Source organism: Chelonoidis abingdonii, chromosome 10, assembly GCF_003597395.2.
Source record: "Chelonoidis abingdonii isolate Lonesome George chromosome 10, CheloAbing_2.0, whole genome shotgun sequence".
Taxonomy (NCBI): domain Eukaryota; kingdom Metazoa; phylum Chordata; order Testudines; family Testudinidae; genus Chelonoidis; species Chelonoidis abingdonii.
Window position 1 is genome coordinate 4,505,101 of NC_133778.1, and position 16,193 is coordinate 4,521,293.

At 46.1% G+C, this 16,193-nt stretch overlaps 1 protein-coding gene across 1 annotated transcript in view; it reads right to left on the reverse strand.

The window, feature by feature from the left end:
* The window catches only part of ASB18 (ankyrin repeat and SOCS box containing 18), a 53,068-nt gene that overhangs the window by 10,504 nt on the left and 26,371 nt on the right, over positions 1-16,193 (reverse strand). The window contains exon 3 of the mRNA XM_032800073.2: positions 1,253-1,757. Within this exon, the coding sequence (XP_032655964.1) occupies positions 1,253-1,757 (505 nt within the window). The remainder of the gene's footprint in view (positions 1-1,252; positions 1,758-16,193) is intronic.

The following is a 16,193-nucleotide window of genomic DNA, read 5'->3' on the forward strand; positions in this document are numbered from 1 at the left end:
CCTAGTTCTTATATTATGGGAACCAGTAAATAACTTTTCCTTATTCATTTTCTCCACATCACTCATGACTTTATATACCTCTATCATATCCCCCTTAGTCTCCTCTTTTCCAGTCTGAAAAGTCCTAGCCTCTTTAATCTCTCCTCATATGGGACCCATTCCAAACCCCTAATCATTTTAGTTGCTCTTCTCTGAACCTTTTCTAATGCCAGTATAGTACTAAGTTCCTAAGTCACTTCTGAAAAGGGGACTTCAGAGCCTAAGTCACTTATGTGCTATTGAAAATGTTCCCCACTGTCACTCTACGCTTTGTGAGTGGGGCGCTATTAGCTTGTTGTTCCCGTTCCTACATTGAATAGAGCTGCTCACCATTCACTCAGCAGCCAGCTGAGTGCTGACATCGGCCCTTTGAAAGAGGCTTTGTCCTCCCTTCTTTAAAAGAAACTTGTGAGTGAATTTAGTGCTCAGGCAAGGTGCTGGGTGTCTGGCCTCAGAGAGCTAATTCCTCTGCTTCGTTACAGATCAGGGACAGTCCAGGAAACTACACTGCAAGTTTCAGCCCTCACTGCTCCACCATAGCTGAAAGGATCACTTCAGAGGAGGCTAAGAGAGCAGGTCAGTCTCTGCTGAGATGGCCAATGGAAGGGATAGCTCAGTGGTTTGAGCATTGGCCTGCTAAACCCAAGGTTGTGAGTTCAGCCCTTGAAGGGGCCACCCAGGATCTGGGGCAAAAATCAGTACTTGGTCCTGCTAGTGAAGACAGGAGGCTGGACTCAATGACCTTTCAGGGTCCCTTCCAATTCTAGGAGATAGGTATATCTCCAATTATTGGGGGGGAAGGGGTAGCTCAGTAGCTTGAGCATTGGCCTGCTAAACCCAGAGTTGCAAGTTCAGTCCTTGGGGGGGCCATTTAGGGAACTGGGGTAAAAGTCTGTCTGGGGATTAGTCTTGCTTTGAGCAGGGGGTTGGACTAGATGACCTTCTGAGGTCCCTTCCAACCCTAATCTTCTATGATGCCAGTGATGTGAACTCTTCTCTGCTGGACAGTTGCCTGAAACCACCAAATCCTTTTCATATAGGCCACTGCACAGCCCTGGGATGCTAATTGCCCTCCGCCATTACTGGCCTAGATTAGAACTAGCAACCAATTGGCCAACCTTATTGTAGCCCTTTACTGATCGCCTCGGAAAAGCCTTGCCAATATTTAAACTGGATAACTGCCTCTGCCTCTAGCCAACACATGAGACTGTACCTTCCCAAAGGCCATAGGCCAGATTTTTTGGGAGCCATGGTTCAGCAGTGTCTGCACTGTGAGATGTGGCCTCCATTGCTGCTTGAAGGCTGCGGTCTGTAGGATACAGGACAGGGGGGAGGCTCCATTGTAATCAATGGCATTCACATCCGCTTTATTCTGCAGCAAAAACTGGACCAAGCCGTGACTAGCATTCTTGCAGGCTTTGTGGAGAGGACTCTTCTCCTCTTCATCCGTGGTGTTGACATCTGCTCCGTACATAACCAGCAATCTGCACACCTGCAAGTAGCTTCCTTGCTCCTCTTGTTCTTTTGCCTGTCCGCAGGTCACACTGAGTGCCGTTTCTTTCCGACTGTTCTTCCTATCCGCACTAGCGCCGTACCTCAAGTACAGGAGCGCGTGATCACAGAGGCCATGTTTAGCTGCTATGTGAAGTGGTGTCTCCTGTGTCTCTTCAGTTGGTAGATCAACCATTGCTCCATACTTCACCAGCAGTTTGGCACATCTGTAATGAAGTGACACGGCCGTTTACTGAAGGAGAAATGGAAGCTGAGTTGCATGACTTGGTTATTATTGGGGCATCTTGTACACCTCCCATTAGCGAGACCACTAAGATTAGAGAAAACAGATCTAAGAGTCCATAAGCTCGAGTGGCCTCTACTGACTTTTGATGGGACGTGTGCTCCTAATTCACTTAGGTACTATATTGGCATGATGGGACACAACATTGAAGGAATGGAAACAATGTGGTTAAGGCTGGGGTGGCTCATCTTGAAGGGGTGCCCACGCTCATCCAAAACATATGAATGGCCTTTATTTAAAAATGAACTGAAATGTAATGTAAATTGTATTTTCTTTAAGAACAATGCACAGAAAAATCGGCAGCATCTGCCCGAGATGGTTGCAGTGTGGCAGATGCAAGGCAGCCAGCACATGCTGGGCCACCAGAAGGGGAAAAAGTGTTTTGTGTGTGTGCTTTTTAGAAAACGCTCTTAACCTGCTACTTGTGGCCAGTGCAGAAGAAGTGATTCTTTTGGCAAGTTCTGGAGGTGGGAGTGGGGGACGCTTGGCAAGCTGGTGCTGTGTGGGCATCCCGTGTATCGAGGGTGGTGTGCAGGAGCAGGGGGGAGCCTAGAGCTGAAACTGGTAAAAGGAAGCAGGCAGACATCCTGGGTGGGCTGAGTTGTGACCTGATAGGAAGTCTGAGATGGAGTGTTACGTAGGCCCTGGAAAGGGAGAACAGGAAGGTTAAGCTTAATGCAGCAAGGAAAGGAGAGACAATGGAGGTGTCAAACAGGTGTAGATGCTGCGGTCAAATCAGTGGATGAGACACCTGTGTTTTGAAGCGCGTGGTGGCCAGGACCAGGGTTCTGGCACCATCCCACCCAGGATAGGGAGCCCAGCATGAGGCTGCGTCATCATGTCGCTGCATCTGGAAGGGGCTCCACACACAAGGGAGCCTACTCGGAATAAGCACTGAGGGTGATGTGTGGGGAGAGCTCTCGGAGTCTGGTAACAGCATAGCATTGGTGACTTGACCTTGAGGCAAACACCTCTTGATCCAGTGTAGAGCCCCCTCTGTTCTTCAAACAGTTGTGAGTCATCAGACCTGGTAAGTCTCCTCTGGAGACATCCAGTTTCCAGCCCCCTCTGCTGGGCTTTTCAGGCAACCTCTCAGGAACCCCAGAGAAGGAGCCTGAAATGAGCCCAGAGGCTCTGCATCCTGGCAGGGATGGCTTCCTTACTTCCCTCTCCTTTATCTATCCAAGGTACTTACACGGCTTCCATCACCTCAGTGTTTAAAGCATTCATCCTCACAAAACTCTCACGTGAGAGTGCAGAGCTGCTATCCCCAGCCAGAGGCGGAACTGCAGCAAGGAGAGGCTCAGCGATGGCCACACAGGATGGCTGTAGCAGTGTAGGGAATTGAACCTGGGTCTCCCTGGAAGAGCTACACAACAGCTGTGGTTTCCCTGCAGAGCCAGCTGGTCGAGCGGGGACAGCAGGCTGCAATGCAGAGTAGGGGGCAGACAGGAAGCTCATCAGCAGATTGGGGACAGAGCAAGATTCTGGCTCCCCCTCCCCAGAAAATACTCCACAGGGTGAACGGGGGATCTCCTGGCCTTGCCAGAGCTTAGGGTAAAAGGTCTTGTTGCCTCAGGCAAGACAGGAAAATCAGGGGTGGGAGGGGAAGGTGAGACTCGAGGAGGAAGCAGGAGCATGGAGGAGGGGAGGAGTTAGAGAAGATTATGGAAATGAAGTCATGCCATATTCACTGAGCATGCGTATTGGGGTATTATTTGCATAATCCCCCAAATCCGCAGCCTTATCAACACTGGAGCAAGGTGAGAGCAGCCCGCTTCCTGCATGCCATGGCTACGCCTAGCCATTAGCTCCTCTATCCAGCTTGGGGACTGTGGTCCATACAGCCACCCACAAGCGCTTTCTGGGCACAGGGGAGAAAGGTGGTTGTCTTTGGCTTATGTGAAAGAGTCTTCCAGCCCAGCTGTTGAAAAGTTAAGGCTGTGACTGGCTGATTGCTGCAAGCGCAGCAAACGCTGGGCTAAGGTCCCAGGCCTTGGCCACACGAGGAGAAAGGAAGGGGACTGGTTGGAGAGGTTCACACTCAGTACCAACCCTAGGCAATTGACAAATGTTGGGTATCAGTGCCTGGTTGCAATGCCTGGGCCACGATGGGGATCTGGCTGTATCAGTGTAGCCTACTGCGGTTTCTTCTCCATACGGAAAGCTAAGAAGCTTCAGCCAGTATTCCCAGTGCCATCCCTACACATTTGGGAACTGCCCCAAAACCCCAGCTCTCAGCAAGGTCTCTGGGCACTACATAATAGGTGGTCCTGGAGACCTAGCGTCTACTGGTACAGGCAAGGTTAGAAGGTGGGCACTGAGTGTGGATGAGCCAGAAAGGTTTTGTCAAAATCAACGTTGCTCTGAAGACACATTAAACCATTGCAAGGACACATGAGACCATCAGCCAGTTCATGCAATCAGTGTGTCTGCAGTCGTTTCATCTCTCGGTGTAGATAACATCCCCGGAATATGATGCAGACTATCCATATAATCCAACTCTTGTCTGACATGTACGCCTTAGGGCAAGGGTCTGTCTGTAGGCGGTAGGCAGCGTGGAAAGGCAAGGTTCTTTAAATAGACATCAACTGTAAGTGAATCAGAGAATGAGTCTCTGCTGAAAACATCAAACCCACTGTCTGGACCTTGCCTGCCAGTGGTCAATGCTGTTCACACTGGTATCGAGCCAGAATAACTAAAAGGGAAAGAAACTTCTACAGCTACCTAATGCATTGACTTGGGCTGCTTTGAGATGCGTGGGGGGATGCACATGGGCAGGTTTGGCATTCAAAATGCTTTCTCCACCCAGAAATGACTCTGCCATTTAAGTGACCAAAACTACCACCCCGGCCTTCTCCTAGTTTCAGAAACATGGAAGGTGCTGAAAACATATTCCCTGGCTCTCCAAACGTAGCATAACTTTACTCATGCTAGAATGGTCTATTTCCAAATTGTTGCAAGGGAAATAACATCAATGGGAAAACAGATTTTTTCATTCTGCGGTTAAATCTTTGAGCTGGAAGTGAATTGGGGCATGAGTGGCAATTATCCAGCAAGAACTGCTTTTCCTGTTTGTCTTCTCCTTGGCTGAGCTCTGCAGTGTTTCCTGAGTCCCTCCTTATTCAGACAGAAATCGCACTGATGTCTCATGGAGTTTGCCTGAATAAGGAATGTAGGATTTCATCCCTTTTGTGTACTGCAAGAGAACACTTCCTTTCTTGGTTCAAGCCCACTGAAAGGAACGTGTTTTGTGAGCAGTGTACAAAATTGCTTGGTACCCAACTTTGGGGAGAGTCCCATGTGGCAGCACTTGTTGTTTCAAGAAGAACAGGGTTTGTGTTTAAACAAAAACATTCCTGTAATACAAGTAATCTTGGAAATTTGCAAAAGAGTGATCTCAGTCTGGGGGAGGCTGTCATGAAACCTTGGCCATTAAAAGGACACCCCACCCCACCTTTACAATATTCTATCACAGCATAGAATGCCTTCTGACAAACAGAAGGGCGTTAAAGTTAAACAGTCCACACCAATGGTTTTTTAGTGCAAGTAAATGAATGTGATAAGCCAGTCTAAATGAATCAAAATTACTGCTGCTTTTTCTACTAGAAGTTGACGTTGTAACCATTGTAACGGTGACATGGTGGCAAAACAATGTCAAGTTCTGCAGTACATGCAAAGAGCAGTTGGCACCAATGCCGGTACAACTGGCCATGCTGTGATTAGGATTCCGATTAGGTAATGAGAGAAGGGAGGAGGGGAGACTCACAGGTAATAATGCAAGACCTTGAAAATATTCTGGGATGTAGGTTTCACGATAGAGACTGATGTGACAGTATTGACAGCTGAACAGCAATCGCTGTCTCGTGGATATTGCCCACATCTGATTTATTTGGTTCTGCGGAGATATTTACTCTTTGTGGCTTGGCCTGTAAAAATCCTGTCTAAAGATTTCTTCTTATACATACTGTGCCCCTGCTTTTTTTGCTCCAGTATGCTGCTACAGAGTTCAGTGATATTCAGTGCTGATATTTAACTGAAATGAACCTTGCTCAGGTCCAGACTCACTCATGCAAACTTCAAATAGGTTTTCTTCCCCCTAGCTCTCCTTATACATTGCCATTTGGCTTTGGTGCCAAGAACAGTCTGATTTGTAACCATGTTAAAGACTACCAGCCAGATGCCTAATGAAAAATCTGTTTGGAGACCCTTCTGACAACATGTTATGTAGCCACCTAATTCTCCTCTCTTCTTTCATTTTTCTTTCATGTAGTGGTTATATTTCCATGGAAATTAGAGCCCCAGCTCGTGCAAATTGACATAGCTCCATTTGGCCTTCTGGTTTTTGAAGGTGGCCTGTAGAGGACAAATTAAAATTGGACTAACCTCAGCACTGTGGTCCTGGTTTGGGAAAGCCCTTAAGCCTATGTGTATACCAGTGTTTGGTGCATGATATGTGTCCCCCTCTGCTACAGGCCCTGGTTCTTTAGATCAGCCTATAGAGACTCACATATTTAGCTCTGAAGGTCCCTGGTCCAATAGCCACCATCTTGACTAACAGCGGAGATCACATAGCAGGGGCTCATGGGGACTTGAACTGCTCTGGGCCTGAGAATGAGTGTGTTCTCTCCAGGGGAATCATGTAACCCACTGGTTAGTGTACTATGTACCTGCCACTATGCCTGATCCACAGAGGATACGGGTCTGTTGAAGCTCTCAGCTTGAGGCTCTTTCACTTGTGCTTTCCGCTTTGGTGGTTCCACCTTCAGTCCCCATGGTTGGTTAAGATGGGGACGTTTCTGTGTTGCTTAAATGCTTTCCTGAATTGTGGGTGATGAGCTTAGTTCTTCCACTGAACCTATAAGGGGGACATTCAGTACATAAATAAGTGTAGTATAAACTAGCCTGTAAAATAACAATTCTTCATCGTCTCACAAAGTCAGATGGCTGGTTCCGAGAGGCTGGGTGATGCCGGAGAAAATTCAACAATGTTTATGGCCTCTTATTTTTTATTTATTTTCTTAAACTCTTTCCTCCCAAAGTTCACTACCATACAGACACTGCCTTTCACGTCCTTTTAGGCAGTTTGCCAGGATTCTTAGCTTCCTTCTCCACTAGCTGGAGAGACACTTTGGGCATGTCTACACTGCACACGAAGCGCAGGCTCTGACTCACATTTGAGCCCGAGCCCTCCTTCTGTCCACACATGAATCAGTCTGACGTGGGTCAGCAAGCACTCAGGACACAGGTCCCTGAACCCTGCTAAGGGGAGTGGGTCAGAGCCCAAGTCCTGCTGAGACTTGGGTCTAAGCCCTGTCATTCTGCTCTGTAAATGCAGGCCATGCCACAGACCATAAGTTAAAAGGTCTTTGTAGCGCAGCGTGGATGCGTTAGCACAGTTGTGAGACCAGAGTTGGGTCCAGGCTTACAAGGCAGTGTGGATTCTCAAGTATGGTCTTGGAAAACTGAATCCACAAGCTTGGGTCCGACCAATTTGGTTTTACAGTGCAACATTAGCTTTGGGGGGGTTAACTTTATGTCCATCTCTGAGAGCACTCTGATGCCCATGTAATGAGGAGGAGACAGAAAAACAGCAATGAGGCTAGTTATGGTTATGAAGCTCCCTGGAGACCCTGCAGGGTGCTTCCTGCACATCAAGGCGCTTCTGTTCTGCTTCTGTTTTATCTTAAGTAACCAAGTTTATTAAGTTAAAAGTATCTCTGCAAACAGATGTGAATAGAATGCACTAGTACAGAAGAGATCCTGTTTATCTCAGTGGCTGCCTCTCTCTTTGTGTCTTCCTCTTACAGTTGAGACCTTCAAGCTGATAGTCCCTTGGTTTGTTTCTCTGGTGGCTGGAGACGGGGCATTTGAGAAGAAGGTCCTTGACTCTTGAATTCTGTTCCCACTTTTTGGTGTGACAAAACCCAACTCTGACCAGCCTTCTTTCTGGCCACACTGTATATTCAGGCTTCTGAGGAGGTTGCCAGAAGGGTGTTAGAGTGTGTATGGGAGAGTTCCTTTGCAGAAGATGTTGTTAGGTTTGTGTACGTTAGCATTAGTGGAGCTGACCTATAATATTGTTTTTATCGCAAATGTGTGGTGATAGGTCCATGTTATCAATGTGAGTAAATATATTCCTAGCTAGGCGACAGGGCCTGTATGACATCTTCTCCTCCTTGACCTCTAGGTTACGCGGGATGGTGGATGTTGGTGGCCTGACATATACGGGAGGTCAGAGTAGATTGTCTGGTGGTCCCTTCTGGCCTTACACACTACGACTCTATGACCTTGCTTCTGCTTGACACTATTGATCACACACCCCTTGAATTCTTGTGCTCTTTTGGCTTTCCTGACTTTTTCCTCTCCTGGTTTTCCTCCCACCTCGCCAGTCACTCCTTTAATAACTATTTTGGTAATAAAGGTGAGTGGCACATGAGATTGCGGGGAGCTAGTCACCATTTTTTGACTGAAAATATCTTCCACTGTGAAAATGGGGTTTAAATCGAAAGGAAGATTTGTGTGGGAAAATGTCATTTGATGCAATGTGTGCAGTGCTGTTGTACCCAGGCTGGTCCCAGGATATTGGAGGGAGAAGGAGGGTCCAATATGTTTTATTGGACCCACTTCTGTTGGTGAGAGAGCTTGATGAAAAGCTCTGTGTCAGCTCAAAACTTCTCTCTCTCACCAACAATAAAATACATTACTTCACCCTTCTTGTCTCCCTAATTGGAGGCAAGGAGAATTTTCATTTTGTTTCTATCTGAAATTTTTGTTTAGGTTTTTAAAAATCAAAATATATTTGAAATGTAAAATTTTCATCTCCTCTTTTTGACGAGGTGCAATAACATTAAAAAATGTCCAAGTTTTCTTCCCTCAGCACACACAGCTTCTCCAACATTGGAAATGTTAGAGAGGGAAAAGGGTGGAAAAAAAACAAGGAAAAAGTGGAAAAACTCCATGACATAATTCGTTCTGTTGTGAAAAGAGAAAATAAATAAATAAATTAAATAAAAACCTGATTATTTTAAAATCTAAAATAAAAAAGTCAAACCATTTTCAAAAAATTGCCACTGAAAATCAAAATTTTGAATGGCAAATTTTTGTTTACAATTTTTTTTCAGGGGAAAAAATGGATTTTTTGACCAGCTGTATTGGTAAGAGTAAATGTTTTCCTCCTGCTCCTGTTGTTGTTACCCTGATCCACATTAGATAACATCCCTTTCACATATCGGAACTCAGCATCCTATTTCTCCAGTGGTTACTGTGACATCTTGCCTTTAAAGAAAACGTATGTAAAGTAAATCAGCCAAAAGTAACTACAGCTAATTAATGTAACACATACGGACACATCTAGGCTGGAAGTTCAGGGTAAATGCTCTGAGCCCCCTGACAGAGGAGAGGCTTATCTGCCTCTTATTGGTGGACATCTGCCAATAACAACTTTGAAATTCAGTGGTTTGCTGATCCTGCTTCTTCTGCAGAAGCTTGTTTTAGCCATTGAGTTGACTGCATCACTTGGAACGTCTATTTGCTGTGTACTACAGCTCTCAGCACAGAAGCATGGACAGTGGCTTTTGGGGTGCTCTCCAGAATCAGAGGCAGTATCCTTCTTGGTTTTGTTGAGATGTTTCCTGTTCCCTCTCTGGGACTAATCTCAGGAATTGTTCTGATGCGGGACCTTGATGCACAAAGTTTGTTGGAGTCTATAATTCTTTTTCCTCCAGCAAGGGGTGGGGATTAACTATTGGGCATTCTTCGTGTAATATTTCTTCTCTTTTAGTTTCCTGTTGCAGAGCTCTTTGGAAACTGCTTTAAGGTTAATTATTTCTAGCTCAAGGGCCTTCTTAGGCAGAAGAATAAAAAAACCTTAGTGCCAGTCTATGAACCGATAGATCTTAAGATGTTGTGGAGTGTATTGCAATATTTCAGCAGTGCTAAATATGGGTCCCCTGAATTTGCAAAGGGGTATTTAAATAATTGTTTTTGCTATTTGTAATTCTATGCATTAGCAGAAGAGTATGATGTGGTGTGCTTGAATTGGTATTTCAAAAAGAAAGGTTACAATGAGCGACTAACTAGTTGTGGGCCATTTGCTCTTAGTTCAGCAGGTTTCCATGAGCAAGAAGTGATACATGTTCACTTGTAGCACTGCTACTTGATAAGTCTGTGCAACAGCTGAGTCTTAAAAATGACTGAGTTGTAGTTTGTTACCAAGGAATTATCCTTCCCCTTTAATTCAGGTAGCCCTTCACCAGCCCTTCACTTAGCCCAAAGGCCATTTGAAATCACACATGGTTTCAGTGGATCTTTTACATTCTGTTTCCTATAGCGTAGCATACAGGTCATCTGTGATACCTCCCTCTTCCTAGGCTGAAAATTTCACACATGGATCTTTAGCAGCAGCTGCACCCTCTAACTTTTTGATTTTTTGCAAACATTATTTTATGGAAAACTTGGAAGCATCAAAACCGCTGCTCCCAGGTTGCTGCCAAGTTCCTTTTCAGCTGGCTTAACTTGCTGTCTTTTTGCAAAGATTCAGTTGACTTCTGACATCCTATAACAAGAGCCTGAGACACACAGGATGACAGTAAGAGGCTGCGTGTTATTTCTTCGCACCAGGACCTGGTGGCATCCTGTAACAGGGATTGCCGTTCGATGACTGCTACTCCACTCTCCATGCGGGTTCAGCTCTTATATGTTGTCAGCTACCATATGCATGCTGATGTCTCTCATATCTGGGTCTCCACTCCTGACCTGTCTACACCTATCCATATCCACACCTCAGCCTGTCTCTCCAAAACCTCTCCTGTGCCTGACTTCAGCTTAACATGGCCCAAAACTCACCTCCTTATCCTGCTTCCCAATCCCTCCCCACCATCTCTGTCATTGCAGTTGCCACCATCCTCCTCCCTGTCTCTCAGACCCAGCACATACAGGTCATCTCTGATACCTCCCTCTTCCTAGGCCCTGTTTATAAATCGTGCTGCTTCTCCTTTCTTAAAATTGCTAAGACCTGACAGCCAAAGCTGCCATCCAGGATCTCACCATCTTGATGGCTACGACAGCCTGCTCCCTGGTAAAACCCTTCACTAAGACATAGGTACTGGTCTCAAGTAGCACAGAATTGTTATTTATTTATTGTTGGGCCAGGTCAACGGGGAAAGCTCTTACAAGATTCACAGGAGGCATACAGCCCTATGAGGTTTCTTTTCTGGATTTCCCTGGTATTATCCCTACTGCTGGGAAGAGAGCGTAGGGGTGCTGTGGGTTCTGGAAGGCTGCACCCTTTCTAACCATGGGGATCTCCAAAAGCCTCCATGGCAGAGGAGCTGCAGCTGGTTGTGATGGCACTAACCATCAGCTGCAATTGGCAAGGCTCCCTACTGCCATGGGTTGGGGTCCCAGAACATTAGTACAACACAGAAACACCCTCTCCCATTGCTGGCCTCCAGTGCACGGAGTTGCTCCAGAAGCACATCTGTATGAAGCAGTGGAGTGAAGTGATGCATTGCAACAGCAGAATCTTTCTTCTCCCGTCCATGTGGAAAGCAGGGGATGTGTGAATGGAGGGCCTTGCCGCATGCGCAGCTTGACCTGGAGCCCGCCAGCCCATTGCTAATGTTCATGTCCCTCACTGAAAACAAAGGATCTTTTCATTTCGTACAATTGTGTCTCCATCTCAGGCTGAAGCAGACAGAAATTTTCCACAGATCCCAGTAGTTCAGCACCAGCGCACCTGACTCTTTCCAGGCGCCTGTTTTTATTTTCTCCTGGCGCCACTGACAAAGTTTAGAAGCAAAGAACCTTTTCTCCCCCTCAATTTTAGTCTCTTTAAAAGGAAAAAAAAGGAAAAAATCAACTCAATTCTCCTCTTTTTAATCATCCCACCTTTAGCAAAAGGGAAAAAATGACTGAGTGCAGTGAATTTAGAGACTCGTCTTACCCCACCATGTTAATTATCTCTGCTGTAAAAAGGAGGTCAAGGAGAGGAACTCTCTACTAAATAGGGCGAAGTTGGCATGCATGGCTCCTAAAGCGAAGAAGGCAAGAGTGAACTTTACTGGAACTTTTTTTTTTAAATCTCTTCAAAAAGCTCCTAGATTAAAGCTCTGATATGCTTTTTTTTTTTGTTGAATTCTCATGGATTCTGAAGCTCAAATGGCTGGAAGGAAGCCCAGGTAATTTTTTTTATTCCAGTCACTCACAGGCTCAAAGGTTTTAAGTCCTGCCCCCATGGTGAATTGCCGACTATATGGGAATACAGAAGAACCCGACACATAGGTGTCCTGGCCATTGTTATCAAGAGGGAGAAAAATAAAATAGCTCTGTATGTAGGTCAATGACCTGCTCTTTACTGTCAGTAAAAAATTAAGGATGACCTAAAATCTACTACTCAAAATCAGGGACAAGTAGTCTCTCTTAATCAGACGAAATGTTTATGTTACCAAAAGCTTGACCCCCTCAGTGTCTAACTTTAGCAAAAGTCTTTGCATTGAAAAGCAGTGGTCAAAACCTCAAAACCTGTCTGAAATGTCTATTAATTTTTGATCCTGCAAGGTAGTTGGCTTACTTACTGTAGAGGCGCCCGGTAGTGCTGCTGTAGTTAAGGTCTGCCAACATTTCCATTACAAAGCCCCAATATTCAAGGGCTTATAACTCAGCTGTTTCCATATTGCCTCTGTCTGATTACAGGTTGACAGCTCAAATGCCATGTCACCCCTGCCTCCCCATTCCTGTAAAAACAGGTACATCGGCGAAGGTTGGAGAGTGACTAAAAGAGCCAGGCAAAAAATCCTGTGCGGGAGACTTTTTATCTTTTATGCCAGCAAGTAAAACTGTCATCCTCCTTCCCATCAATTTTATGGCATGGGAGAGTGAATTTGGCATCTGGGAAAATAAATAGTTATGATTGCAGGGCTGTGGTTAACAATTATTTTAGGTCATAGGCTTGTGGAGCAAGCTTTCTCTTTTAAGAGAGAAAATGTTAAAAGGGAAATTTAGGGATTAATCCTGCTCCGATAGAGATGAATGGGGTAAAAATCAGGGCCTTTATTAGTAATTGTGGCTCAGTGTCACAACACAATATTCATCCAGCTACCCTCTTGGAAAGTCATTTTCATTTTGTTTGCGTCAGGCAAGAGCTTCCCTGCATCATCAAGTTGTTCTTTGGTCCACCCACAGATTTTGGTTGGATCATTTGTATCTTTCGGTGCTTTGCGAAGATTCACATTTATAGGAAATGCTTGAGAGATTTATGTTTGAAATCTGCCTCCCCTGAGCGGATGCCTTCTTTTCTCAGGAGCCTGACTCACAGACCTGTCCAACATCTGGCCCATGTTCTGTAGCGTTATCCCAGACTCTCAACCTAGTTTTGTTTAGCATCTCTACTTGTCAAAAGCGGACTGGTTTGAAACCAGGGTGGCACTTCCTTGAAGCCAGCAGGCAATGAAGTTCACTACACTTGTAAGCATTGCTACCAAGATATCGAGGGAGCCTAGCTTTTTAAATAAAAAGTTTTCCAAGTTTTTAATGATTCAGACACTTCAAGTCATACTGGGCTGAAACTTGACATAGGTCACAGCCAGGATGAATGTTTCCTTAAACATTTATACCAGTGTCTTAATCTATCCTGCTGTAACACATGGCACGTGTATTCTTCCTGAGGTTCTAGCCATTACTTTATTGCCATGTCAGACTAGAATCAGTGCAGTATTTATTGCAAGACAGAAGGGGCCACAACCCTGATGAAGTTGGTATCTCCTCCTCACAGGGCTCACAGAAGCTAAGGGAATTCGCTCCCGGAAGAGGGCATGCAGTGTTTCCACCACCACACCCCTGCAGGAGATAGTCCAGCAGAAGGCTGCTTAAAAACCTGCCAGGACCCCTACGTGCACTGCTTGCAGAGACTACCCTGCAGATGCACTGAATCATCATCATGTTCCATGGTATCCTCACTACTCTCTCTCCCCAGTCATCACCTGCCCCATTGCTCTGCCAAACCCCTGCAGAGGGGGACTGGGTGAGGGAGGGTATTGTGGCTGCTTTCCACAGTCACAGCCTTCACTCTGTGGACTTTCTGCCTCTGGGGGCTCTGGGCACGTGGCAGAAAGTCCGTGGAGTGGAGGCTGTGTGATGAGTGTCTGCCCCACGCAAACTCTGAGGGGGTGAATGTGGGCCTGGAGGGGCCCATTAACCTAAGATTTGTGCAGCCCAGCTGGGCAGGAGCTGGGATGGGATTATGAAGCCAGGAAGTGAGAGCAGGGAGGAGGTCTGCAGTCACTCTGCAGAACAGCAGTTTTTAAACTTTTTGAGCTGAGCCCCACCGCCCCAAGTTACAATTTTTGGTTGCATCCCTGAGACAAAAATAGACCCGAGCAAAAGTATGCTCAATATAGCTGTTCACAAACCTAGCAGAGACCTTTGCATAGCTTTAATTAAGTTACCTGCACCTGTAAGTTTCAAATACACAGCTACTTTCCAATGGCACAGCCAAGACTTCCTCAGCAGTGGGCTGCTTCTACCTTCTAGCCAAGCAGTACCATTCGGGCAGGGCCAATACCTGCCCCTCACCCACGTCGGGAAGGCACGTGAGACAGTCTCTGGGAGCAGAGCCAGCATGGGGTGCAGAGACTGCTTGGAGCAGAAATGGGTGTGGCCACAGTGGATGTTGATGCTGACCCATAGGCTGGGTGGCTCACTGAGGTAAGTCTGGGTGTGGGGGAGAGGTGGTGCTCCCTCCCCACCCCCCCATAGAGGCAGCCCCAGGCCCTGCCATGTGGGGCTGGAATGAGCTGCCTGGCATTGCCACTTGCTCCCTCAAACGTTCCTTCATGCCCCCCTAGGGGGGGCGTGCCCCACAGTTTGAAAACCTCTGCCTTAGAGAGAAGAGAGTTGGCCAGGGACAGGAGGAGGTCAAGCCCTGGGGTCCTGCCCCGGGCTAGAGAGTCTGACAAGAAATCTAGAGAGATGAAGTAGCCATGGGGAGTGGAGGAAGCTCCTGGGGTAAAGCCAGAGATAGGGAGGAGTCCAGGGAAACAGCAGCCAGCTTGGAGACTGAGCAGACCTGGATTGCCAGTGAGAGGGTCCCTGGGCTGGGACTGGGGATAACAATTGGCCTAGATTCCCAGTAGCACAGGACCTGGAGTTGGAAGAGGAGACCACCTGAGATAGTGTCTGGACAGCTTGTCTGGCGAGACTTTGTTATACCAGAAGGAAGAACTATATAGTGAACTGACCAGAAAGCTGAGTCACAATGAAGTAGGACCGAGTCAAGGAGAGGGGGCCACAGTGCAAGTAAGCATTGGAAGGGGATGCCAGAGGGGGTGAAAGCTAAATCCCCAGACCCAGCACAGTAGCAGTGAGTGGGGAGCCTGTTACAGACTGTGACACTGGAAAACAGCCACAGCACCTTCCCTCACTCATTCCCCCTCTACAGGGGACCCATAGGTAGGGAAAACAGTGGGTGAATTTAGCTTAGGGCTGGGCTGTTGGTGAGCAACCATGTTGAAACAGTGAGCATTTGCTGGTGTTGTGTGAGTATGCACAGTGTCTGAATGGCATGGGAATGCTGTGACCAATACATTTGCTTGTCTTTACCAGCTGCCATGTGCCATAGGGCCGGGTGGGGGTTGGTGTCTCTGATTTGTGCTGACCCTCTGTAAATTATCAGCGAAGTCGCGTTTCAATAAAGTGTGGTCAGACCATCCTTCCTGAAATTTCACTTCTCTGTGGAATGACTGCTGGTAAAAATTTCAGATCTGGTATTTCTTTTCAGATTACTACAACTTAATTATTTTCTAGTGCCAGTAAATTTTTTTTTCACAATTAATAATAATAAAAATCTTGTACTGTGTTTAAACTTCGGTTATTTTCATTTATGAAAATATTTTTGGGTAGTGGGTCAAAAAGATTACTTTTTGTACTTTTTTTGTGGGCTTTATTTCCTGTTTGAAATTCACAATCAATGAAATGTGGTCAAAAAAATCCAAGTTTGAAAAATGTTGACCTGCTCTATTTGAATCCTGCTAGCACCCTTGTTCTGGCTATTGGCCACAGACAACAAGGGCATGGATTGTAAAGGCCCTAACCAGGTCAATACTTATGCATTTGCTTTACTTTATTGCCATGAATAGTCCCACTGAAATCAAACACCTGTGTAAGTATTTGCAGGATTGGGGCCCAAGACAAGAAGTGGTATAAATGGAGTGGAAAGAGCGATGCAATCCTAGTATGCACATTTAACATATTTAAATGCCCCAGCTATATGCAAGCGCTCTATCACCTATCTTATTAATGGATAACTTTTGGTTGTAGGCATTATGGAAGAAAATGGGTACTGATTTTGCAGTTCAGCCTG